This window comes from Podarcis bocagei (genome assembly GCF_964188305.1).
Source record: "Podarcis bocagei genome assembly, chromosome: 9".
Lineage (NCBI taxonomy): Eukaryota > Metazoa > Chordata > Lepidosauria > Squamata > Lacertidae > Podarcis > Podarcis bocagei.
The window spans coordinates 17,428,193-17,454,114 of NC_138134.1; the positions used below are offsets into that span (position 1 = coordinate 17,428,193).

General features: G+C 44.3%; 1 protein-coding gene across 1 annotated transcript; it reads right to left on the reverse strand.

Annotated features, from left to right (window-relative positions):
- On the reverse strand, nucleotides 1–25,922 carry RELL1 (RELT like 1). Its single transcript, XM_081207912.1, has 7 exons — nucleotides 25,723–25,922; nucleotides 10,168–10,395; nucleotides 8,642–8,713; nucleotides 7,940–7,997; nucleotides 6,807–7,046; nucleotides 3,474–3,730; nucleotides 1–1,918 (listed from the first exon to the last, which is right to left on the reverse strand). The coding sequence occupies exons 1-6, from the start codon at nucleotides 25,811–25,813 to the stop codon at nucleotides 3,511–3,513; spliced, it is 909 nt and encodes a 302-aa protein (XP_081064038.1). The 5' UTR covers nucleotides 25,814–25,922; the 3' UTR covers nucleotides 1–1,918; nucleotides 3,474–3,510.

Here is a 25,922-nt window from a genome sequence, read left to right on the forward strand (position 1 = left end):
ATATCTGGCAAGGGGTCTGTTTATTTAACCAAGTCATACCTAATTTTAAGGGAGCTATCACAATACAGTGCTACCTACATTTTCGTCTACTTCGAAGCCATTACTGTTAAGTGTTGTTGTTGTTATGATAAAATTTCAGGTTTATGAAGCCCACAGAACTTGTATTATGCTTATGTGAATAAGGCTTTTGGGTTTGTTTGTTTTTGCTATTTTATTTTAAACCTTAAATGGAGGGACTAAAACTAGATGCAGCATTTTCAAAACAGGCTTTGGTTTATTTTATTTTACCTTATTTATTAAATTTATATACCACCCTTCACCCATAGAGCTGGTGGTGGCTCACAACATAAAAATACAAGATAAAAAACACAAAATGCGTAATAAAAACAAGAACGAAAATGAAACAATAACCCCCTCCCTGAAACACATTTATAGGGTTTAGCCCTGGTTAAAGTTGAAGTATTACTTCTCACGCCTTTTATATGAGCCCATTTCCATTGTGCTACAAATATATTTTTTGATGTGCATGAATAATCAATTTCTGCTAGTAGATCCTAATTTAAACTACATAGAGGTAGGGAAAGTGCTCCCAAAAAACCAGAAATCTCTGAATTGCAACCTCCTACTTTTGCTTGGTTCAAGCTGACAAGATTTTATTTACTGTTAGAGTGGACAGCTTCCTAATCTGGGCATCTTTATAAAATTAGTTATGTATATACAGCGAATCTGTTGCAAAGAAAAGAGTGAGTTGGTTTTTTTAACTCTGATAGTCTAATCGGTTATCTTCCCAGATAATGCCCTACCACTATCATGAAAAATATTCCTCACAGTTTAGAGGCCATTTGGCAATGAACAGTAGCAGCTTCTCTGAAACATGCCACTAGTGGAGAATTTCAGAAGGTTCATTGCCTTCAAAGTTTGCCTTGAAAAGCACCATCAACCAAAAGTAAAAATATTTCTCTCTATATATATTTGTTTATTTGTTTCATAAAACTCATACGTCGCTTGATTATACAAAAACCTCATAGCGGTTTACAAAAAAAAGATAAAATTATCAATAAAAAAATTGACAATAATTTAAGGCCAATGCATGCAGAAAGTCATCAACTACCTCCGCAGTAATTCAATCACAAATCTGCAGGAGCAAAATATGGTGTTTTGAAGTTCTTTCGGGATTTAATACAACATCTATCAAGGTTCATGACCAAAACAGGTTTGTTAGAGATCGTAGAGCAGGCTTCCTCCACCTCGGCCCCCCAGCTGTTTTGGGACTATAACGCCCATCATCCCCGACCACTGGTCCTGCTAGCTAGGGATCATGGGACTTGTAGGCCAAAAACATCTGGAGGGCCGAGGTTGAGGAAGCTTGTCGTAGAGGTTGCTTTGAGCACAAAAACGGTAATTGTGTAAGTATACTGAGAAAATACAATTAAGCAATGCTTAATTTAGCAATCATTGGCATTTAGCAATAAATGCAAAATATAGCTCGACTTTGGTCACCTCCCTTACAGAAACAGCCAATATGTAAGACTTTGCTCCTTGGTACATCAAACACACGACAACACATTTTAACATTGCACTATGGCAGCAGAGGCATCTTGGCAAACTGATTATTGTTTGTCATTTCTAAGAAGGATTTCATTCAGTTCAACTTTATTCGAAGTGGAAAAACATAATGTTTTATAAATATAAAAATTGCTGACTGTGTGCTCCAGTAACTTGTCAAATAACTAAACTGTCCTTAAAATTTTAGTTACTAGAGCACTTAAAATACCTGGGACCAAAACCTGCATGGATTCAGTCACAAAAATTATGCGCAGCGCTAGTGCATTTATATACTTCTCTTCAGAGACGCCAGTGTCCCAGTTTTGAATTTTCCCCAAAGCTACTGTGTGTGCTTTTCCTCAAAAGCCTCCATCTGCAAGAGAAGAGAAACAGAAACGTGCCTCACTTTAAGGGACAAACGGCCATTTTCCAACGTGCATCTCTTTGGCAGAGGGCCTTCTCGGTGGTGGTGCCTGCCCTGTGGAACACCCTCCCATCAGATGTCAAGGAAATAAACAACTATCTGACTTTTAGAAGACATCTGAAGGCAGCCCTGTTTAGGGAAGTTTTTAATGTTTGATGTTTTATTCTGTTTAATATTCTGTTCTGAGCCGCCCAGAGTGGACAGAAACCCAGCCAGATGGATACAGAATAAATAATTTGTTATTGTTGTTGTTCCTTTAATATTAAACTTGGCCCAATAACTTTGATCCTCGTACAAAGCATCAATATTCTGCAGTTCAGTGCTCACATTTTCAAGGGACACTTACTCAGAGTAGACCCACTGAAATTAATGAACATGACTACGCTAGGTCCATTCATTCCAACAGGTCTGCTCTGAATTAAAGTGATAATGCCACCCATTATCTCCATGCATCTCCACAGACAGAACGTTAATAAAGGTAAAGGGACCCCTGACCATTAGGTCTAGTCGTGGCCGACTCTGGGGTTGCAGCGCTCATCTCGCTTTATTGGCCGAGGGAGCCGGCGTACAGCTTCCGGGTCAGGCGCCCAGCATGACTAAGCCTCTTCTGGCGAACCAGAGCAGTGCATGGAAACGCCGTTTACCTTCCCGCCGGAGCGGTACCTATTTATCTACTTGCACTTTGACGTGCTTTCGAACTGCTAGGTTGGCAGGAGCAGGGACCGAGCAACAGGAGCGATGAGGAGATTTCACCCCTCCCATATCCAAGAATCTGCTGATGTTCTCTGCTGATTCTCCAGAGAGGAGGGGGCGGTTTCTACTCTCTACTTATTCTGCTCCAGCCTCTCATCAAAGAGAGAGAGAGAGAGACTGAGTGTTAGAGAGAGATCGTGTGTATAGATAAGGTTGCTGCTAAGAGCAGTTGCAGACACACAGTACAGTTCAGCATTTTCGTTTAGACCTCATTTAGCTCTGTACATAGTTGTGTATTATAGTTGTAGATAGAATAAAGAAGGTATTCTCCGAGTAGTTTATGCTCTGCTATGCTCTGCTGTACTCTGCTATGCGACGACTGTCTTCTTGTTGGAGTGAATCCGGTGCTCACAACTCTAAGCTGTGAGTCCACAGCACTTTGACCTGTTCCTGTGCAGAAGGTGGTCTCTGGAAGTGCTACCCAGCTCGCCTAGCCCAGTCGGGGCTGAAGTGTATGAGTCCAGTTGGTGGCACTGGCTCAAGGGCGATGCTGACAAGCTCACCCCGTCACGAGGATTCGAACCACCGACCTTCTGATCGGCAAGTCCTAGGCTTAACCCTAGGTTTAACCCACAGCGCCACCCGTGTCCCAGCATGTTAATACCTAGAGACAAAAGATGCTTTTGAAGTTTATGTAATGATATTATCCCTCACAGACCTGAATTTTGTCAGAAACATGGCAATCTTCTGTTTTATAAACCTACCTATAAATTATGTCAAGTCCTACGTTCAGAACTGACAACATACTGACCTCTGCTTGGACTCCCATCACTTTCTGGGTCCAACTATCATGCTGAGCCAGATCTCGATCTATCCTCTTGCTTGGCAGGAGTGCGCTGCTGATCATCTCGTACCTGTTTGGCAGCAGGTGTGACTGGCGCCTCTTTCGAGGCTTCTTTGACAGGGGTAGCCGGCATTTCACCATTGACACTTTCGACGCCACTGACAGACATCAAGTTCTTACGTTCCTTGGAAGCAGATTTGTGTTCCACCTTTGTGACTCTAAACCTGTTGGGACAAAGCTGAGCTATTAAAGCAATCCAGCATTTCACTACCGCCTCTGCAAAATTAGGAAAGGTATCTCTAAATTTACAATTGTATTAGTTTTGAAGTGACTGAGGGGCTTATCACTTTGAAAGACGTAAGACAGATGATCTTGCTGGGAGACTGTTTTTGGGGGACAGGAGGAGGGCGGGTGTGGGGAACTCACTAGTCCTGAATGGGGTAACCGTGCCCCTGAAGGACCAGGTGCACAGCCTGGGAGTCATTTTGGACTCGCAGCTGTCCATGGAGGCACAGGTTAAATCCGTGTCCAGGGCAGCTGTCTACCAGCTCCATCTGGTATGCCGGCTGAGACCCTACCTGCCCGCAGACTGTCTTGCCAGAGTGGTTCATGCTCTGGTTATCTCCCGCTTGGACTAATACAACGTGCTCTACATGGGGCTACCTTTGAAGGTGACCCAGAAACTACAACTACAGTGGTGCCCCGCAAGACGAAATTAATTCGTTCCGCAAGTTTTGTCGTCTAGCGAATTTTTCGTCTTGCGAATCACGAAATCCCATAGGAATGCATTGAAAATCAATTAATGCGTTCCTATGGTCAAAAAAAGTCCAAACAAAGCCAAATTTGGTACAACAACAGTTTATTAACTGCTCTTTAAAGTCACACATACTGTAAAGAGCAGTTCAAAAATTGAAGGGAAAATAAATTAACTTTATAAACAAAACATGTCTTTGTTTTTAGACAAAGGAAACAAAGTCGCGAGACGTTTTCGTCTTGCGAAACAAGCCCATAGGGAAATTCGTCTTGCGAGGCAAATCGAAAACGGAAAAACCTTTCGTCTAGCGAGTTTTTTGTCTTGCGAGGCATTCGTCTTGCGAGGTACCACTGTAATCCAGAATGCGGTAGCTTGACTGGTGACTGGGAGCGGCCGCCGAGACCACATAACACCAGTCTTGAAAGACCTACATTGGCTCCCAGTACGTTTCCGAGCACAATTCAAAGTGTTGGTGCTGACCTTCAAAGCACTAAACGGCCTCGGCCCAGTATACCTGAAGGAGCGTTTCCACCCCCATCATTCAGCCCGGACACTGAGATCCAGCGCCGAGGGCCTTCTGGCGGTTCCCTCATTGCGAGAAGCGAAGGTAAAGGGAATCAGGCAGAGGGCCTTTTTGGTAGTGGCGCCGGCCCTGTGGAATGCCCTCCCATCAGATGTCAAGGAAATAAACAACTATTGGACACTTAGAAGACATCTGAAGGCAGCCCTGTTTATGGAAGTTTTTGATATTTGATATTTTATCGTGTTTTTAATTTTTTGTTGGAAGTTGCCCAGAGTGGCTGGGGAAACCCAGCCAGATGGGCAGGGCATAAATAATAAATTATTATTATCATTATTAACTATCTAAACGATATGTGGAGAAGTAGGCGGTTAGAAATTATGGCTGCGCTGCAATTACAAATTCTAGAAGAGTAACACTGTTGACAAACTAATGGATGCTCTTTTAAGAATTTGTCACTCCAGAGCAGAGTGTCTCAAACATTCTATCGCTACGGTAATTCTGATCACAATTCAACTGCTATCATTCCCTAAATATTATTCCCCCACCTCTCTTTTACACTTTAGTCACTGTTCTTACCAGCACTACAAATATGGGACTTCATCAGAATGTAGATTGTAAGCTGGAGCTTACAAACCACACAGAAACAAATGTGTTATAACACACCTACAAATTTGTCTTTGTCTTTTTCCTGTAAAGCAGTTGCAGCAAGGGGTCATGAGTCCCCTTTCAGTTTTGAAGTGGGCACGCCCAGCCCGACAGAGTCAGGATGCCCTAGAGTTCCCTGCACCAATGCAAAAACGTCTCCGTTCGCATGGAGCTTCCAAACTCATTTTCTGCATCAGTTCGTCCTCGACAGTACCACAAACAAAGGGAGCGATATTCCAGCTGCTGTGCAGCTGGGATTACGAGGGACCAGGCCTGCACAGGAAAGAAGCTGGCCAATTTCTGCTGAAGAGATAGACTGGCCTGTTTCACACTGTAGTTGAACTAAACTAGACGTAGGGTTGCCTTATCTTGAAGAGCAAAAAAGAGGACCACTCAAGGCCTCTTTCCCCCAGCTTGGGCTGGCAGAAGCCATACCTGAGCCAACACCCAACAAACAACACCCCAAATGTTCAAGTTGGAAGGAGAAAGCGTGATGGACCTTTAATACCAAAATCCCAGGCATTTCCTTTAAAATGTAACACCCCCCCCCTCCCTGTAGTGATCAGGTGGGATTGCTATGAGGAATTATAACAAATATAGAGTAAGCCATCTGTGACAGCAATGAAAGCATTGCGTTGACTGGGTTTAAACTATTTTGATATGATTCTTGATCAATCCACACCTCTGCATACCTGTTCCATTTCTCTTTCTTGACATCAACGACAGTGGGCAGCTTCTTTGATGTAGCTTTTCTGATATGTTAATCTTAGGATGTTAATCTTAGGGCCAGGAAACAGATCTCACCTGAAGGTGATAATGATCGCTGTCTTCCCGGCCATCCTTCTTATCATGTGTATTGCTTGTTTATGACCTCAGGGGTTGCCAAATGCACTCCTTTGTAGTTCTGTTTTGTTTACCGCAGAAATATGCGTGCTTAATTCGTTTTGGTAGTTTAACTTTGTCCCCATGTGGGGTTTGTTGAAATGCTTAGAAGAAATCTGATTGGTTCTTACAAACACTCTGTAAAAAGTTCTTTTGTGAATAAAATGACCTGGGCCAGGGGGTGGAGGCAGAGATTATTATACGCACCCTTCCCAGAGTCTTGCTGGTTCAAGCTTCTGCGTATATTCTTATTAATCAGAGTTCAATCCTTCCTTTGCTTTGGGAACGCCTCACCTCCCCCCCCCCCGGATGGGCATGTTGCCCCCCGCAAAAAAAGAGGACATATCCAATATTTCCTGGACATATGGCAACCCTAAACTAGAGTTTAAATGTGAAGGTGCACTACGATCATGCACGCCACCAAAACTGCGAATCCACCACAGTACTGAGAATCAAGTCACGGTTTCACCTAAAAGGAAATTATAAACGGGCACACCTTCCAACAGACAACACTGTAACCTCCCCATGCCGGGCTCTTCTTGGTTCTTTGGATTTTTTAGCTGGACTGAACAGATGCCACCTCTTCTGATTGCAGCGGCTACAGTCACCTGTTCCGGCTACTCCACCAACCGTATGCAAATGGCGGCCACGGCAAGTGTGTTTCAGCTGAGGGCCTCCGGACGACGAGGGAGACACTGGACTTGTTGGACTGCCTGGCGTAGTCGGACTAGTAGGGCTATATTAAAGAGCAAAAAACACAAACGTTACAGGACAGAAACGTAGTGTGGTATGGTGGTGGACATGTTGTGGTGGACAGAGGATGAGGTGGTTGGATAGTGTTCTCGAAGCTACCAGCATGAGTTTGGCCAAGCTGCGGGAGGCAGTGGAAGACAGGAGTGCCTGGCGTGCTCTGGTCCATGGGGTCACGAAGAGTCAGACACGACTAAACGACTAAACAACAACAATCTACAGTGCCGCTTGTACACATTCATCACCTTTTAGAAAAATATAACAACAATAAAAAAATCTCTATTTAAAGAGGAGGAAAAAAATGCCAGCCATGGAGGGCAGGTGCTGTCACAAGCAGAAGTCAATCCACAGCTGGCTTCTCAACAAACTTGCAATGCCAGTTTCTCCTGAGCGAGACCCTGGAGGGGAAATGGTTTTAACAGTGAGTCGGCTTCCAGAACAACTCTCCCCCATCAAATGTTTGCGTCCGTACACAGCCTAAGTTCAAGTATGTGTGACCAGAAATATTCTTTCACCTGACCTATATTTCCTTGCCTCCTCATGCTCTCTCCTGCTCTACTGGATGTTTAAATTGTTAAAGTTCGCCAGAGAACTTACCTTGATGATGCAATTATAGGTCCATGCATATGTGCGAGCATATTTCTTAACTCACAGGATTTTTGTAAAAAGATGCCCCTATCTCTAGCTTAATGTAACATGCACCCAACTTTTAAAGACACGTACATGAAACTTTAAGAACTTCACTATTACAGTACAATCTGTCTGAGAAAGCTTGCATTTGCAAACTTCAAACAAACCACCTTCTGCAACAACCTCAAAAACCACTAACATCTTGTCTCCACTGAATGTGGAGCATAAAATAAAATAAAAAGGTTTTACCTTTCAGGATCATATACAGAGTTATCTGCCACCATGGCCTTCAGAACATCAGCGTTAGCTGCAAGAATTACATAATTAAGAAATACTTAACATTTTGGGGTTGATCTCTTTGAACGTGGCTGGCCTAACTTGGACATTACACACACTTACATCAATAAGATAACATGCCGCAAATAACATTCGTTCTACTCCTGACCCCAAAGCAGTTTGAATCCTTGGGAAAATATCTCTTTGGAATGTATGAATGAGAAAGTGTATACGATGCATATTGTGAATTAAAAGTCCTAAATTAAATGTCTTCATTACTTCCAAAGGCCGTATATTGATGGTGAGAAGACAATTCAAAAAGTGGGAGGGGGTGTCTCCCCCCCATGCCCCCACCATTCCTCCTCTCTCTCATTTACACATATATCTTGAAGCCATTTTGATTGAGAAAAGCATTGGAGAGAAAAAAATGATTGCCAGGGGGTGATCTTTGTGGATCTAGCAGCATATGGTGTGGGCTGGCTCATAAATATTCCTCCCCCTTCCCTCTGGCTGCTGATACATGCCTAACTGATGCCTCCAATTGGAGCCAAAGGAAGCTTAATAAAAATGAGCCTAAATTCTGCAGATGGGAGGCATAGTGAGGAGGGGAGGCTGTGGGACAGAAGTTCCTCATGACCTGCACATTCATATTTTTTAAATAGCTGTACCGCATACCTTCATTTTTCATAATGTAGTCAACTATTTTCCCCACGGTGTCACCGTTATCATTCATACTTTCGTTCAGCTCTGGAAAGAGAAAGAAAGAATTGGCTTGTGGGCTGGATAAATAACCAACCAGGAATGGAGATGTAAAGAATCTGGTAAAGTTAAAACTATGGTGGCTTTGGTGGGGAGCAATGTCTCCCTGAGCGGGGAGGAATAGAAAAATTGCAATAATGCCATGTTTTCCTCCTTATCAAACCTTATTTTGCTGCTTTATCATAAGATGCACTGTTTTTTACCATTTGACATATAGATGAAATTTACTCAGAGTGAAAAGTAAGACTACTTTTATTGCCATAAAATGAAAATGTATGCACATAACTTATTTTAATACTGAAGTCTTGCTTTCCCAGTGTGATGGATATGGCCTGTTTTGGTGGACAATTCTGTGAAGTTCAGGTGTAATGCTTATCAGTTCTGGCCTTGGATTATGTTCAGCAATACAGTAGTACCCCAAAGTTGAACGGAATGTGTTCCGGAAGTCCGTTCAACTTCCGAAACGTTTGGAAACCAAGGCACGGCTTCCGATTGGTTTCCAATTGCGCAGGCATGTCAGAAACAACAGCAGAAGCTGTGGCAAATATTTGGCTTCCGAAACAAGTTCAAAAACCAGAACACTCACTTCCGGTTTTTGATCTTTCGGGAGCCGGATCATTCGACTCCAAAAGCGTTCAGGAGCAGAGGTACAACTGTAATACCTTTAACCAGGAAATAGTTACGGGAAATTAGTAAACTACACGCCTCTCCTGGTATGTCCCACGGAGGAACTTACGATCTTCAAACAAAAACATCTTGGAGGTCCCAGGCCACAGAGAGGTTAGGCTGGCCTCAACCAGAGCCAGGGCTTTTTCGGCTGTGGCCCCGATCTGGTGGAACACTCTGCCACAAGAGATTAGGGCCCTGCGGGACTTGACATCTTTCTGCAGGGCCTGCAAGACAGAGCTGTTCCACCAAGCCTTTGGCCAGGGCACAGCCTGACTCCCTCCTTTGGCAATCTTCACAGAATTCTAGCCCAATGGTTGCCCCTGGTTTGATTTGAATTAATTTTATAATTAAATGACTTTAGAATGTTGTATTTTATTGTTGTTAGCCGCCCTGAGTCCAGCTTCGGCTGGGGAGAGCGGAATATAAATAAAAAATTATTATTATTATTATTAATTATTATTATTATTATTATTATTATTATTATTATTACACACGTATCATATTATGAAAATCACAGGCCCTGGGCCAAAACCTTGCTAACCTGCTGAATGATCTGGCTCTGGTCATCAGGGAAATAAATAAATCAATTGAAAGATTAAGCACAGTATTGCAAGTTTCCAAGGTCCACCTGAACAGAGCTTGCAGACCACCAGTGTATACAGACCACAGTTTGAGAGCCTCTGATCCAAGCACTATAAAAATGGGGTTAATGCTTGTTATTCCTTATTTCCACATTAGCACAGGCACCAGACTTTTAAATCATTCTCGCCTACCTATCTTTTCCCCAAGCTGCTCCTCCTCTTGCTCAGATTCTGTTGTACAGCGATATCCTTTTTTCTTTAGCATATGGCAGATGAAAACCCCCAGGAGTCCCATGAGGAAAAAGACAGGAATCAGGAAATATGCAATATATTCGGGGTGCTGCCCATTTCCTGACGATCCACTTTCAGGTTTATTTGCAACATCATCTGCGCTATGGCTTGCCAAGGTACGAGGGCCCCCTATGAAAACAAGGGGGGAGAAAGACTACAAAATTAGTAAGATTTGTACAGCAATGCTGATATTTTATGTGCTTCTCAGTCCAGAAACTAAATGTTCCCCAAAAGCAAGGCACCGGATGAGCAAATCCTGGATACTGTAGCCAAGTATGTATTTCATTTTGATGGCAAGTAAAATTGAATTCTATAATGCAATTGTTTAAATTACTTTAATTTAGCTGTTCTGCTTAAGCATAATTATAGAGTTAACAACATAATTATAAATTTGATTTATCCACGGCATTGCATTATTATGTGTTACAATGTTTCATTATTTTTATGCATTAAAAGAACGAATTCATCGACAAGAAGTGGGCTTTGCTCGTGGAAATATATACCGTATTTTTCACTCTATAGGACACACTTTTTCCCCTCCAAAAATGAAGGGGAAATTGTGTGCATCCTATGGAGCGAATGCAGGCTCCTTGGCTTCAGCGATAGCAACGCGAAGCCTCCAAAGCGCAGAGGGAGAGCTCCTCCTGTGCCCCGGAGGCTTCGTGTTGCTTTCGCTGAACCCCGCCTGAAGCCCCCGGAGCACAGGGAACTCCCGCTGCACTCCGCGGGCTTCAGGCAGCTATCCGCAAGCCTTCGGAGCGCAGCAGGAGTTCCCACTGCGCTCCAAAGGCTTGCGGATAGCAGCCTGAAAGCCTGGAGAGCGAGAGGGGTCAGTGCACACCGATCACTCTTGCTCTCCAGGCTTCGCTTCGCTGAAGAGGCGCTGCATAGTTTTCCCTCTCTGTGCAGCGCCCCTTCAGCGAAGCGGGAGGAGAAATGGAAGGGGCTCCGTTTCTCCTGCTGCTTCGCTGAAGGGGCGCTGCGCAGAGAGGGGGAGAATTCCCCCCCCCTGTTCTCCCCCTCCTATGCTCTGGTGCGTCCTATAGAGCGAAAAATACGGTAATCAAACTTATTGACTCAATTTATACAATCACACCATACTACTTAGACGTGATGTCAAAAGTGGCCAGCAATGGTTCGCAACTCTGTATGACAACCAGCGCCAGAAAAACTTGGAAAAACCATTGTCACAGCCATGCCTCCATCTCCAAAGGCACCATGGAAACAGGAGTGAAATTAAGAAATCCAAGTGCTGAGAAGAGTTGAAATGAAAGAAGACAAGCAGCTGTACATTTGCTTGCTTATTCCAAATGCTAAAAAAGAAAGAAAATGGAGCCTGTACAAAGCCTCTGAGTGCTTCAGAAATGCCCACAATGTAGTATGCAATATTTCAAGTTATACCAGACTATCTTTGTACACAAAGAGAAAATGTGACATTTTAAGCAAAACTGGAATAGTTCACACCTTCTTTGAATTCTTCACTTATTCGAGAAGGAAGCTAAGCTGTAGCCCTTTCTACTTTACACCTCCACTTAATTTCTAACACCCTAATATTTAATCATGCTTTCCTCACAAGACCACAGTACCAGCAGAGACACTTATTTACACAGAGCTTCTAAGGGTAAAGCCCAAGCAATATTTATAAATTCCTAATTTCTGAAAAAAATGTGACTTCCTGCTGAATATCCAGCATTGCTTCCAATGTTTGGAATAGATAAAACGGTCTGTCTGCAGGTGGACAGAAATTCAGAGCTATGGTTTCCCTTCATCTGTAATGTGCTAATTATGAGAGCTGCCAGAGTTCACACCAATTCCTAGACAAAACTGTGGTTTTGATGTGTAGCTTTCATTTCCCCCCCTCCTTGGGTTCCTCTCTCTTTTTGACAAACAGAATCACATAAGGAATCCAACAGCGTAGTCAATCACATCAGAGACAGTTCAGCAGTTGTTGTTGTTGTTGTTGTTGTTGTTGTTGTTGTTGTTGTTTAGTCGTTTAGTCGTGTCCGACTCTTCGTGACCCCATGGACCAGAACACGCCAGGCACTCCTGTCTTCCACTGCCTCCCACAGTTTGGTCAAACTCATGCTGGTAGCTTCGAGAACACTATCCAACCATCTCGTCCTCTGTCGTTCCCTTCTCCTTGTGCCCTCCATCTTTCCAAACATCAGGGTCTTTTCCAGGGAGTCTTCTCTTCTCATGAGGTGGCCAAAGTGTTGGAGCCTCAGCTTCAGGATCTGTCCTTCCAGTGAGCACTCAGGGCTGATTTCCTTGAGAATGGATAGGTTTGATCTTCTTGCAGTCCATGGGACTCTCAAGAGTCTCCTCCAGAACCATAATTCAAAAGCATCAATTCTTCAGCGATCAGCCTTCTTGATGGTCCAGCTCTCACTTCCATACATAGTTCAGCAGTACTTGACCATTGTTAGCATCCTTCTGCCTCGAGAGAGCAGTGTGCACGGAGGTCCTGGGCTGCCCAGGCGGCAAAACCCCCCTCTCAGTCTCTCCGATGTGGTCCAAAGGAGAACAAAGCAATACATTTGGCACCAGCTTGGCTGCAGGAGTTGCCAAAAGGAGGAATACAAAGCGCCATCCAACCATCTTAGGGATTCCAATCTGGATTTACTCCTTGGCCTTTTCTCCTCCTTAAGATGTCCCGCAAGGCAGTGGAGGTTTAGAATCAGAATTTTCCTTCTGAAAGATGGGCTATCTTCCCAGGTTGATGAGCCCCATCTGCCCCTCACTTCCCTCTGCAGCACATGCAGAAACTGCCTTATGAACCATTGAACGGGCTATTGGACCCATCCGCTCAATCTGCCAGCAGAGGCTGGCTTTGCATACAGAAGAATTCCCTAACTCACCAAGCGTTTGAGACCCATTGGCTACCTTCATCTGGTTTAGATAGTCAAAGTCATTTCCCAGGGTGTGGCTGCTGTCACATGCTGATAGCTTTTAGGAGCTAGAGGTGAGAGCTGAGTGGGGTACAAAGATGGACCAAAGTGGGGACAAAGGTGGACAAACAGAAGGAGAATGACGTGTCCCCCAACAGAGGTACAGCGGTACCTCGGGTTACAGGCACTTCAGGTGACAGGCGCTTCAGGTTACAGACTCTGCTAACCCAGAAATAGTACCTCGGGTTAAGAACTTTGCTTCAGGATGAGAACAGAAATCGTGTGGCGGCAGTGGGAGGCCCCATTAGCTAAAGTGGTACCTCAGGTTAAGAACAGTTTCACGTTAAGAACGGACCTCCGGAACGAATTGTGTTCTTAACCCGAGGTACCACTATACTAGGTAAGGTAAAGGTAAAGGACCCCTGGATGGTTAAGTCCAGCCAAAGGCGACTATGGGATTGTGGCGCTCATCTCGCTTTCAGGCCGAGGGAGCCAGCATTTGTCCACAGACCAATTTCCAGGTCATGTTGGCCAGCTTGACTAAACGGCTTCTGGTGCAGCGGAACACCATGATGGAAACCAGAGCTCACGGAAATGCCGTTTACCTTCCCGCCGCAATGGTACCTATTTATCTACTTGCACTTTTTGGCGTGCTTTTGAACTCTTAGATTGGCAGGAGCCGGGACAGAGCAACAGGAGCTCACCCCGTCGCAGTGATTTGAACTGCCAACCTTCTGATCAGCGAGCCCAAGAGGTTCAGTGGTTCAGACCACAGCACCACCCGTGTCCCTTTAATACCACTTCCACTTCCCTAATACAGTGGTACCTCGCAAGACGAACGCCTCGCAAGACGGAAAACCCGCTAGGTGAAAGGGTTTTCCATTTTGGAGGCGCTTCGCAAGACGAATTTCCCTATGGGCTTGCTTCGCAAGACGACAGCCCATAGGGAAATATCCGGGACAGCGGGGAAGCGCAGCGCGTCTTCCCCACTGTCCTCGGACCTCCTCCGAAGCCGGGCAGCGGGGCGGGAACGCCTCCTCCCGCCGCCGCCGGGCTTCGGAACGATGCTCCGAAGCCGGGCGGCGGGGAGGGAACACCTGCCCCCGCCGCCCGGCTTCGGAGCATCGTTCTGAAGCCGGGCGGCGGGGAGGGAACACCTTCTGAAGGCGGGCGGGGGGCGAAAGTCTTTGTTCCCCCCTGCCTGCCTTCCCGGGAGAGCGGAGAAACACAGCGCGTTTCTCCGCTGTCCCGGAGGGCTTTTGAAGGCAGGCGGGGGGGGGAGCAAAGACTTTCGCCCCCCGCCCGCCTTCAGAAGACGTCCTGGACCTCTTCTGAAGGCTGGCGGGGGGCAAAAGTCTTTGTCCCCCCTGCCTGCCTTCCCAGGGGCTTTTAAATCGCCCCGGACAGCGGAGAAGTCCTCCGCTGTCCTGGGGCGATTTTAAAATGCCGCCCGCCAGCAGTTTAAGATCGCCCGGACAGCGGAGAAGTCCTCCGCTGTCCCGGGGTTTTTTAAAATGCTGGGGGTGGGAAGAAAAGCCCTTGTCCCCCCCCCCCAGCCTTCAGAAGAGGTCCGGGGACAGACTGTCCCCGGACCTGGTCTGAAGGCGGTTTCCCTAGGAACGCATTAATTGATTTTCAATGCATTCCTATGGGAAACCGTGCATCGCAAGACGAAAAACTCGCAAGACGAAGAGACTTGCGGAACGAATTAATTTCGTCTTGCGAGGCACCACTGTACCCCATACATCCTGGAGGTTCATATACCCCATCAGATACATGCCTAGGGTGGAGCTGAGGTGTAACAAAACAGATGTTTATATTTAAGTACAGTGGTACCTCAGGTTACATACGCTTCAGGTTACAGACTCCACTAACCCAGAAATAGTACCTATGGGTTAAGAACTTTGCTTCAGGATGAGAACAGAAACCGTGCTCTGGCGACATGACAGCAGCAGGAGGCCCCATTAGCTAAAGTGGTGCTTCAGGTTAAGAACAGTTTCAGGTTAAGAATGGACCTCCAGAACGAATTAAGTACCTAACCCAAGGTACCACTGTACTGAAGTATAGCCAAGAGGAGACAGTTCTCTCTTGAACTGACTATAATTGCAAAAATGAGACTTTCTGCAGCACCAAGTATCTTTATTTTTCTACTAAAATATGAAGAAACTGCTCTCAGAGACCCAAGTTGACAAGGCGCAAACTAAATTAGACAGGTGATGAAAGTCAGCCAGATTTTCATGCCGCTAACCCACAAGTCTGTCTGTGCAAGCTGGCTAAAGCTAGCGCCTTCTATCAGGAGGACGTTTCACTCAAAGTAAAGGCACAAGACTTTCCGCTCTTTAATAGCAGCAATGATGTCATTTCATCTTCCTAATCTAGCCCTTTAGGAAGCTTGAAAGCAGAAAACAAAAAGCTGGCAGAGAAAAGGCAAGAAATGTTTTCCGCAGGGTGAGAAAAACGACCCTCATAAGTTCATAAGTTCGGTCACAAAAGCAAGAAGAGTGAATAGCCGCTAGATATATGTTTGTGTTTTACTTTAAGGCGGTCAGTGGATTAAACAGTTTTTAGCTAATAATAATAATAATAATAATTTATTATTTGTACCCAGCCCATCTGGCTGGGTTTCCCCAGCCACTCTGGGCGGCTTCCAACAAAGATTAAAAAGACATCAAAATGTCACACATTAAAAACTTCCCTGCCTTCAGATGTCTTCCAAATGTCAGGTAGTTCTTTATCTCTTTGACATCTGATGGGAGGGCGTTCCACAGGGTGGGCACCACTACCTTCGTGGTTTGATCCTGCTGGGTACTGTTTCTCCAGCATGTCACCCAGGCAGTGGCAAAGCAGAACCCTCCAGCTAGCAGGATTGAACCCTCTGCTCATCAGCTGTTGAGCAGAGGGCTCAATCCTGCTAGCCCTGCTCCTTCCCGTACTTCCCTGTGGGGAACAAACAACCACCACCTTCAGATGACAGACAGGAGAGTGGTCTTAACTACCTGAAGAAGTTGGCCCAAAGGGGTGAGTGGAGATAATAATCTGACCCACTGGACGATAGGAGTTCATCACTCCTGCCTAATGGACTAGATCTGAATACTAGATAATCTCCCAGTTTCCTGGAACAATTGTCCTTCTGTAATTCACAGCTGACTTCATTTTATTTTTGACTGATCAGATGCCCAACCTTGCCTGTGCTCTATGGCAGCTGGTGCTTACAAAAACTGAAGCAGTTTGCTGAGTGGCTTCTATGCTCCTATCAATTTACAAGTTTTAACTTTGATGCTTACTGGCATTTTTATTTATATATTTTCTTTTGTGCTCCAAATTTAACCAAATCGGCTGAAATCATGCAGAAGCAGTATTGAGAAATCTGAGAGGGATAAAAAACAATAAAATCAAAGTAGCCATGTTGGTCCAACAGTGTGTGTGGTTAATATCTTTAGGAGGATCAATTTTTTTTATTAAAAAAAGAATATGGTTAGCGAGTTTTGAATTCACCAAAGCTCATCAGGATGGATGATAAATATTGGAACATGAAAGAACTCTCACTTCTTTGTGAATTTTCAAGTCGACCCTGCTAAATACAGCTTTTGGACTTTACAAAGATAGTTGATGAAACTGATCTTGTCTTTACCAACAGAACAGCAAAATGCAAGGCATATCACGCTGCTTCTGTTCCTGCTGAATTCGCTATTCAACGCTCAGCAAAGCTGATCTTTCTCTTCCAAAAAAACCCACACAAGAGTCACTAAACACCAGACAGAAACAGAAGCTTCATCGTGGCTCCTTTTTAAAGAATATAGCTGAGCACCTTGGAGGGGGTGTTATGTGAGTTTAAAAATGTAAGTAGTGGCCTATTTTACGAGGTGCTAATAAGTATTACCGAGTTAACATAAGGTATTAAGTACAGTGGTACCTTGGGTACCTTGGCTGGGATGCGGGTGGCGCCGTGGGTTAAACCACAGAGCCTAGGGCTTACCGATCAGAAGGTCGGCGGTTTGAATCTCCGCGACAGGGTGAGCTCCCGTTGCTCGGTCCCTGCTCCTGCCAACCTAGCAGTTCAAAAGCGCATCGAAGTGCAAGTAGATAAATAGGTACCGCTCTGGCAGGAAGGTAAACGGTGTTCCCGTGCGCTGCTCTGGTTCGCCAGAAGTGGCTCAGTCATGCTGGCCACATGGCCTGGAAGCTGTACACCGGCTCCCTCGGCCAATAAAGCAAGATGCGTGCCACAACCCTATAGTCGGCCACAACTGGACCTAATAGTCAGGGGTTACCTTGGGTTAAGAACTTAATTCATTCTGGAGGTCCATTCTTAACCTGAAACTGTTCTTAACCTGAAGCACCACTTTAGCTAATGGGGCCTCCTGCGGGCCGTACCGCCACTGCGCGATTTCTGTTCCCATCCTGAAGCAAAGTTCTTAACCCAAGGTACTATTTCTGGGTTAGTGGAGTCTGTAACCTGAAGCGTCTGTAACCCAAGGTACCACTGTAAATGCCAAGAAAACTATGACTACATCTGATGTAACACTAGTAATATATGATGGGAGAAGAGGCCTGGGGGGGTGAAGAGAGGGGGGCTGTTTTTTCTAAACCTTCACATCTCTAGACAGGAGAGGGAAGTGAATGAACATGGCACTAAACTGATCAACTTGTAAAAAACAGTAAACATTAGCCTCCCACCTGCCAGCCAAGAACATGCATATAGACAGAGACAGCCCTCTTACACCAGCCCCTGCCTATGTGGTACCCCTCCAGAGCCAGTGTGGTGTAGTGGTTAAGAGCGGTGGACTTGTAATCTGGTGAACTGGGTTCGCTTCCCCGCTCTCCACATGCAGCTGCTGGGTGACCTTGGGCTAGTCACACTTCTCTGAAGTCTCTCGGCCTCACTCACCTCACAGAGTGTTCGTTGTGAGGGAGGAAGGGAAAGGAGAATGTTAGCCGCTTTGAGACTCCTTAAGGGGAGTGAAAGGCAGGATATCAAGTCCAAACTCTCCTCTCTTTCTCAGAGTCCAAACTAACTTTGGTTTTGGAACAGACTTCCAGAACGGATTAAGTTTGAGAACCAAGTTACCACTGTAATCCACAACCACCAGAGGGCACCAGGTTGACACAGGCAACAGAATTTTTGAGAGCAATTTCCCTATAAGCCAAAGTGTTCAATCTAGTAGAATCAAAACAGTCACACCTTAATTGTAGCACTTTAAATTGCAAGTGATTGATTTTTTTTATATAAAAAAAACTTTGCAATTTTAAAAAACCATCTCAGCACCAGGTAAAGCTACATTCCAGTAAATGATACATTCATCTACCCTAGTGCCAAGATTTGCAGAAATCAGGCTGCTGTTTAGAGAAAGCAAACCTTTGAACTTATTTAGATTTCCCTTCTCACACAAACATAAGCCAACCATAAAATCACAAATCTCTTTGAAGTTCATCTTGCATCCTTTACCTAGCCCAATAGGGATTAAGTAATACATCTGTATGGTTAAGTTAAGGATCAGGAAGTGATGGTCAAGAAAAGCTGTAACGTGAGTCTCAAAAGGTAATTGTAATCAAGTTATCCATACTTGACTTCACTGTTAAAATGGACCCATCCTCCCTTATCTAGCTACCCATTCATATTCCCTTCTGTCCTTTGCCTCCACAGAAATGTGCTGCTTGCTCCTGCTGTCTCAACTTTTTCTCTCCATTAGCTGTTCTCTCCCTGCGATGTCGTTTCTACCATTCACAGAAACCACTAGCCATTTCCTCACTGGTAAATCCAAGGGCCTCTGCAGCCTATGGCCTCCTCCTCCTGCTTCCTGACCTCTCTGCTGCCTTTGATAATCCATCAAAGTTATCACTTGCCTAACTCCCTTTGTTCCCTAGGTCTCCATGATAATATCCTTCATTAATTTTATTTCTGTGCAATCAATTCTTTTAATGCTGCCGCAAGTGAAAAGGCCAAGCCTGTTTTTTTCCCTCCTCTCGTTCCAGCCGCCAGGCCTATTCAAAATTCAGCTACCATAATCACTCGCCTCAGCCACCACTCCAACCACAATTGTTCTACATAAGCACCAGCACTAATACCCTGTTCACTCCCAGATCCAGCAAAAGCGCCTCATTTATAGTTTCACGGTTCTTCATAGTTTCCCACTGACCTGATTATCTCTTTGCTTTTATATCCAGATACATCCCTGTCCAGAAAGTCTCCCAGCAACTGAATTAAATGTGCACTCATCATGTTTATCCCACCTACCATTTCCATCACCTTCCTTGGTTCTTTTCCCGCGGTAAAATTTTAAACTGTAAGCTCCTGAGGGCAGGGACCTGTCATCATATACAGTGGTACCTCGGGTTACATACACCTTGGGTTACATACGCTTCAGGTTACAGACTCCGCTAACCCAGAAATAGTGCTTCAGGTTAAGAACTTTGCTTCAGGATGAGAACAGAAATCGTGCTCCAGTGGTGCAGCAGCGGCAGGAGGCCCCATTAGCTAAAGTGGTGCTTCAGGTTAAGAACAGTTTCAGGTTAAGAACGGACCTCCGGAACGAATGAAGTACTTGACCCAAGGTACCACTGTAGTTTGTAAAGCACCATGCCCAATGGGTGATCAAAAGGATCCCTTCCTCTGACATAAGAAGATTTCCACTGGAAGGAGAGAACTTTTGGATCCAACTCATTGCTCTCCCCCTCCCCCAAAACACCTGTAATTATTTAAAGGTTTTATACAATAACACAATTCAAACCCAACACATTTACAATGTGATTTAAAAGGTGATGTACATACAAATGTGTAAGGTATTTTCCTGTTACGAGGATCACCACGCAACACAACCCACAGGTAAATTTGCATTCACACCCGCCCACATTCTCCCATGATGTGGTACAGAGAGGTGAGGATCCACACAATCCATATTGTTCATAAAAGGGGACAATACCTTATCAGGCCTGTCCTAATAAACCCATTGATGGCAATATATTAGAACCATCAACTTAGAAACATGCATGAAATTTCAGGTGAACAAAGCAAGCCAGTGGGCATAATATATGACTAGACATGTCCACTAAAAAACCCTCAAATCAGCCTTTTGTAGAATTACAATGTAGAGCACTTAATAATAAACTGACACATATTTTCTGGCATGTGCCCCATTAATAACCTTGCAAATCGAGCTGTTCCTAATTTTCCATGTCCTCTTATTACTGAAAGAAAGCCTCCAATTTTTTTAAAAAAATATTGTTTGCCAATAGATTATTTTTTTTAAAAAAAAATCACATAATGGATAGTTTCCCATCTTAAAACGTCCTGTTCCAGCACAGTACATAAATCTGTCATGCACATGCAATAATTTTATGGGACCAAAAAATAAATTCTCCATGATGAGGATTCTTTACAAAAGTTTCAAAGCAATGACGGAGCTTTTAACAAATGCAAAGAGAATGCACCACACATTCCCTTCCCCCACTGCTGCTGAGATGCACTCCTTTGCGACAAAGTACCTAATGAAAAAATAAATTAACGAGCATACTGTAGATTGATGCAAAATGTGTACATAGAAGAACAACAAGTTCCAATTTAAACATGTGTCAGTTTCAGAAGCCATATGCATAACATACTAAGTGTGGGCCAATCATTTATTGCTTTATTTAAATCCTGCTCTTCTTTCAAACGTAACAAAATTCTGGTTACAACAACGAAAAGAGCATGTTATGAAATATATCAACCCTGAAGAATATCATTAGATCAAACTATGCCAAGAAAACTTAAGAGCAAAGCTGGAGGCTGCAAAAGACAGCAACATTTTTCAGCACCTCATTCTTGAATATAAAGGAGTAGAAAATTGAAATGAACCTGAGAATCACACATTGGCTTGTTAGAAATTACTGGTGTTTGCTTTCAAAGGGCAAAAACTCTATTTTGACACCAAGCAAAGCAGTCAGTATGTAGTTTCCATGTTTATCTAAGGAAAACAAGGCCTGGTTTCTCCCCACCACCAGTTACTGCTTCTCATTCAACCTCACCTGTCCCAGAAATATTTCTAATTCATGGTTAGGAGAACCAGAGAGGGTAGGCCCAATTAGAAATGCTATCCTTCTTGCTATAACTATTAAGTGCCACACTTTTTATTCCAATCAACTTTCATTAGGATGGAGAATGGAAACAGAATCATTTTCCTGATGGTCGTTCCAAGAACCCTAAACACCTTCCTGGAATAAGAAAAAGGTAATGGAATATGTACCGTATATTCCTGGAATATACAGATTCAGTCCAAGGGCTTGTCCAGTCACTTTCCACTTTCCCAGGAAAACCTGCTGTTTGCCACCAAATCAGAACAAACGGCAACAGCGGTGTTCAAAATTAGCCAGGCGCAGGCATGTTTTGTGACTGGCAGGGGTCCAATTGCAACCACGTGGAGATTTTTCTGGATGCCAGATGGCGACTGACATCTCTGGCTGGCTGGTCGGCCCCTCCAGCTTTCTTAAGCAGATAAGCAGAAGCTTATTTATTGATTTATATCCCATATATACAGTCCTTTTTCCCCCAGGGAGTACTCTAAGGGTATGCAGTACCGGCACATCTCCTTTTTTGTTGTCAAAAAGTGTGGCACTGTGACAGACCCAAGGTCAGACTAGGAGACTGTGACAGACCCAAGGTCATCCAGTGAGCTTCTTGACCAGGAGTCAGCAAACTTTTTCAGCAGGGGGCCAGTCCACTGTCCCTCAGACCTTGTGGGGGCCCAGACTATATTCTGAAGGGAAAAAATGAACGAATTCCTATGCCCCACAAATAACATAGAATTGCATTTTAAATAAAAGAACACATTCTACTCAAGTAAAAGCGCCAGGCAGGCCCCACAAATAACCCAGAGGTGCATTTTAAATAAAAGGACACTTTCTAGTCATGTAAAAACAAGCAAATTTCCGGACCGTCCGCGGCCAGATTGAGAAGGCGATTGGGCCGGATCTGGCTCCCAGGCCTTAGTTTGCCTACCCATGTTCTTGACTGAATGGGGATTTGAACACTGATCTCCCAGGTCTGAGTCCAGCCCTCTCACCACTACACCACATTGGCTTCCTAGAGTGCTCTAATAAGGTAAATAAACATGGGGAAAGCCAAATGTCACTTAGAGAAAGATCTAAAATATTTTCATTGAAATGATTTTCATTGTAAATTTGTTTTATTCTGGATTGTTTTGTTTGATGTTTTGATGTGTTGCAAACTGCTTTGAGATTTCATAGAATCATAGAATCATTGAGTTGGAAGAGACCACAAGGGCCATCGAGTCCAACCCCCTGCCAAGCAGGAAACACCATCAGAGCACTCCTGACATATGGTTGTCAAGCCTCTGCTTAAAGACCTCCAAAGTAGGAGACTCCACCACACTCCTTGGCAGCAAATTCCACTGTCGAACAGCTCTTACTGTCAGGAAGTTCTTCCTAATGTTTAGGTGGAATCTTCTTTCTTGTAGTTTGGATCCATTGCTCCGTGTCCGCTTCTCTGGAGCAGCAGAAAACAACCTTTCTCCCTCCTCTATGTGACATCCTTTTATATATTTGAACATGGCTATCATATCACCCCTTAACCTCCTCTTCTCCAGGCTAAACATGCCCAGCTCCCTTAGCCATTCCTCATAAGGCATCGTTTCCAGGCCTTTGACCATTTTGGTTGCCCTCCTTTCTTTTCTTTAAAATATAAAGTGGTATAGAAAATAATAATAATATGATTATATAGCCGAAATAAGGCAAGGAGCTTTCAGCATGACTGAGAGAGCCCAAGTCATTTGCAGAAATAGAAATCATTTCAGGGGGGAAAAACCTAAATTGGGAGAAAACCAAACGACGACTGAGCATGCTCAGAATGTCGAGTGTCTGTTGTGAGGACTAAAAATAGAAAAACTGGGTTTGGAGGAGAAATATAATGCAATGCCCTGAAAAAAGGCCAGGCCGGCAGGCAAACTTCAAACTGCAACATTTTGTGGCAGATCAGATCCCTCATACAGAATCATCTAATCAATGAATTGTAGAAGGCCATCTACTCAAAACTCCCTGCAATTCAGGAATCTTCTGCCCAATTTGGGTCTCGAACCCACAACCCGACTGAGCTATTAGACGAAGCTGCCTTTTCAGTAATATACATTTGAAACAACTGCAGCAGACTTTTAAAAATAAACTTTAGTCTAAAAATGTATGTGCCAGCTACATGCATACATAAAACATAAGCTCCTTCTTTTAAAGTACAGGAAATGTCTTCATGTCAATACAGTTATACGAGACACCCACAAGAAAAGCATGAGCTCCAGTTTAATCACTTTTTAACAATTTGTGCTATCCCTGACCACATCAGTCCACAGAAAAAGTTTTGCAGATTTCCAACAACAACTCCCAATGCAACTCAGCCAGTGAACAGTTTCGTTTTCACCTTCGAAAACCCAACACAGTTTCAGCCCATAAGTAGGCTCTCATTGCACGGTTTACTACAAGTAAACAGCTCAGGGAAGCTCAAAATACTGGGGGTGGGGGAAAGTAAGGGAGATGGTAGAGAAAGAGCAGCTGTACATGAGACAATTTAATAGTGTTTGGGTTTTAATGCAAGTATTCCAAGGCCAGATTTCCTTATTCCAACAACCAGTGTTGTGTCTAAGATCCAGAACAGGGAATTAGCAGATTGCAAGAGAGAGAGAGAGACAGAGACAGAAACTACCCTTGATTTTCAGCAACATAGTACACTATCAGCAAATCACAAAAAGTATTCGCTAAATTAACCCATCCCCAAAATACTAATTAACCAAAGAATATAACCGTTTTAATCCTCCATAACACAACACCAATGAGTCACAGTTCTATGATCTATTGCTGTTATAGGAAGGAATGACAGTTATGAAAGCAGACAGACTCCAACCATCGTGACTTAGTATCCTGTAAAATAGAGAACTTGAAAAGGTGATAGAGGGCAGAAATGAATTAAAAATACTAAAGGAGGGACACACTAATGGCTACTTTTTACTTTATATTAACATAGATTATCTGCCACCATTTACCAACCCAATTCCGCAGCTGCTTCACTGAACTATCTTTCCATCACAGCTCCACATACAAATATATTGATAAACGTAATACAATTTACAACAATTAACTACCCTTCAAAGTACGTTCACAAAGGTGGTTAACACATAAAATAAAGCAGCTATGTAATTTCTTTTTAGTTATCTTGAACATGCACTAGTGGGGCACAATTAAGTGGACTGAACTTTTGACTGAGGAAAAGTCAACGGAGGCATTGCAAAAAAAAAATCCTGTACGTTAAGGAATCAGCATGCAATCTGAGTGACAGTCTTCCCAAATGCAGCAATCTGTTTCATTGCACTCAGTTGGAACTTCCTTGCATACAGAAAAATGCATACATGTGGTACTGTTGCAGAGAACTGATTTACACATAATTTACACTCTAGTATTCCTACAAATAAGTGTCTCCCGTGGAGGAATCTTGTAATGTGGGCTCACAGTGGCATCTGGCACTATTTCACTGTAAATCTGGTAATAAGATGAGGATAACTGAAATTATTCAGAAGCAATTACACAGCAAGAAACAGCAGAGAAACAGCAGGAGGATTGCAATAGGGGGCTGGGGAAAGAAGGCACCAAAGTGCCATTTCTGGATGGATAATTTCTTTGGAACAAAGCTTTAGGTGAAGCCAGTGATTGGTGGCAAAAAGAATGAAAAATGCAACGACCTGTGAGGCACAGTCTACTATCAATTTTGCCGATTGTTCTGTATATATCGCCTTGACTCCTTTTATGAAGTGAGGCAGAGTCGACCAGTCTCAAAGTCTGAATCCTAGAGAGTGCAAGAACAGCTGTTGTTATCTGGAAAAAGCCTAGTGGCTCTTTGCACATGCCCTGAAGCACAGTTTCACAGCTGAGCTGGCTGGGAGTCAAAATAGCCTCTGGAAATGAACTTGAACTCAGCGGCCGAAGCCAGATGTTGTCCTTTTGCACAACGGAGGTTGTAACAAGCCCAACCCTTGGAGATCATGTATTTACTTTCTGGCTGAGGAAGAACGATTATGGGGAAAGGAAGAAAAAAACCCTACAAAGAAAAAGACTGAACTAGAATCGGACGTGCAATTTAAAACACACACACACAACTGCCCCATTGCTGTGGGTTTGACAGCAGCCTGACATACAGCAGCTGAGATCCACCTAAGGGATAAGCTTCTGCTTGCTAATCTGCCAGGAAAAGCTTAGTTTCCGCATAACAGGATGGCCCAGTTGGGAAAATTAAAAACAAAAAAGGTGGCGCCAACCTTAAGCAAGGAGTGTGAGAGAGAAGCAAGGGAGCGGGGCTGGAGGGAGTGAGGGAGGGCTTCAAAAGTCAGGCGGGAGTGAAAATAAAAAATTAATCAACAGCAAGTTGGGAACTGCTGGAAAAAAGCAGATGAATAACGGAAATTCATGGGGAAGAGAGAGAGCTAAGCCCCCACGATGGAGGGCAAAAGACAACTGCGCCCCAGGGTTTCCCCTCCCCATCCCAAAATGCAAAATATAAAGTATGTGCCCAGAAGGAGGAAGCCTTTTCCGCACCCACCGGGAGCCGAGAGGTTGCCCGCCTGGGCGGACGCGGCTTGGAAGAAAGCAGCCGGGTAGGCGGGCGTCGCGGCCGGTCCTTGAGGAGCCATCCCTGGGCGAAGAGACCACCCGCGTCCCGGGACACTGGGGCGCCTGGGCTGCTGGGGCGTCTGCGGCGCGCGCAGGAAATCTCCCCCAGTCCGCCCGGGCGCGGCTCTG

What these genes read in the sequence shown, in the direction of transcription:
- RELL1 (XM_081207912.1), bottom strand. Translation starts at nt 25,813, where the DNA reads ATGGCTCCTCAAGGACCGGCCGCGACGCCCGCCTACCCGGCTGCTTTC. An exon ending in GGGCAACCTCTCGGCTCCCG is followed by an intron (nt 10,396 to 25,722) that starts GTGGGTGCGGAA and finishes TTGTTTTCATAG; the next exon opens with GGGGCCCTCGTACCTTGGCA. An exon ending in ACAGTGTTGTCTGTTGGAAG is followed by an intron (nt 3,731 to 6,806) that starts GTGTGCCCGTTT and finishes TTGTCCCAACAG; the next exon opens with GTTTAGAGTCACAAAGGTGG.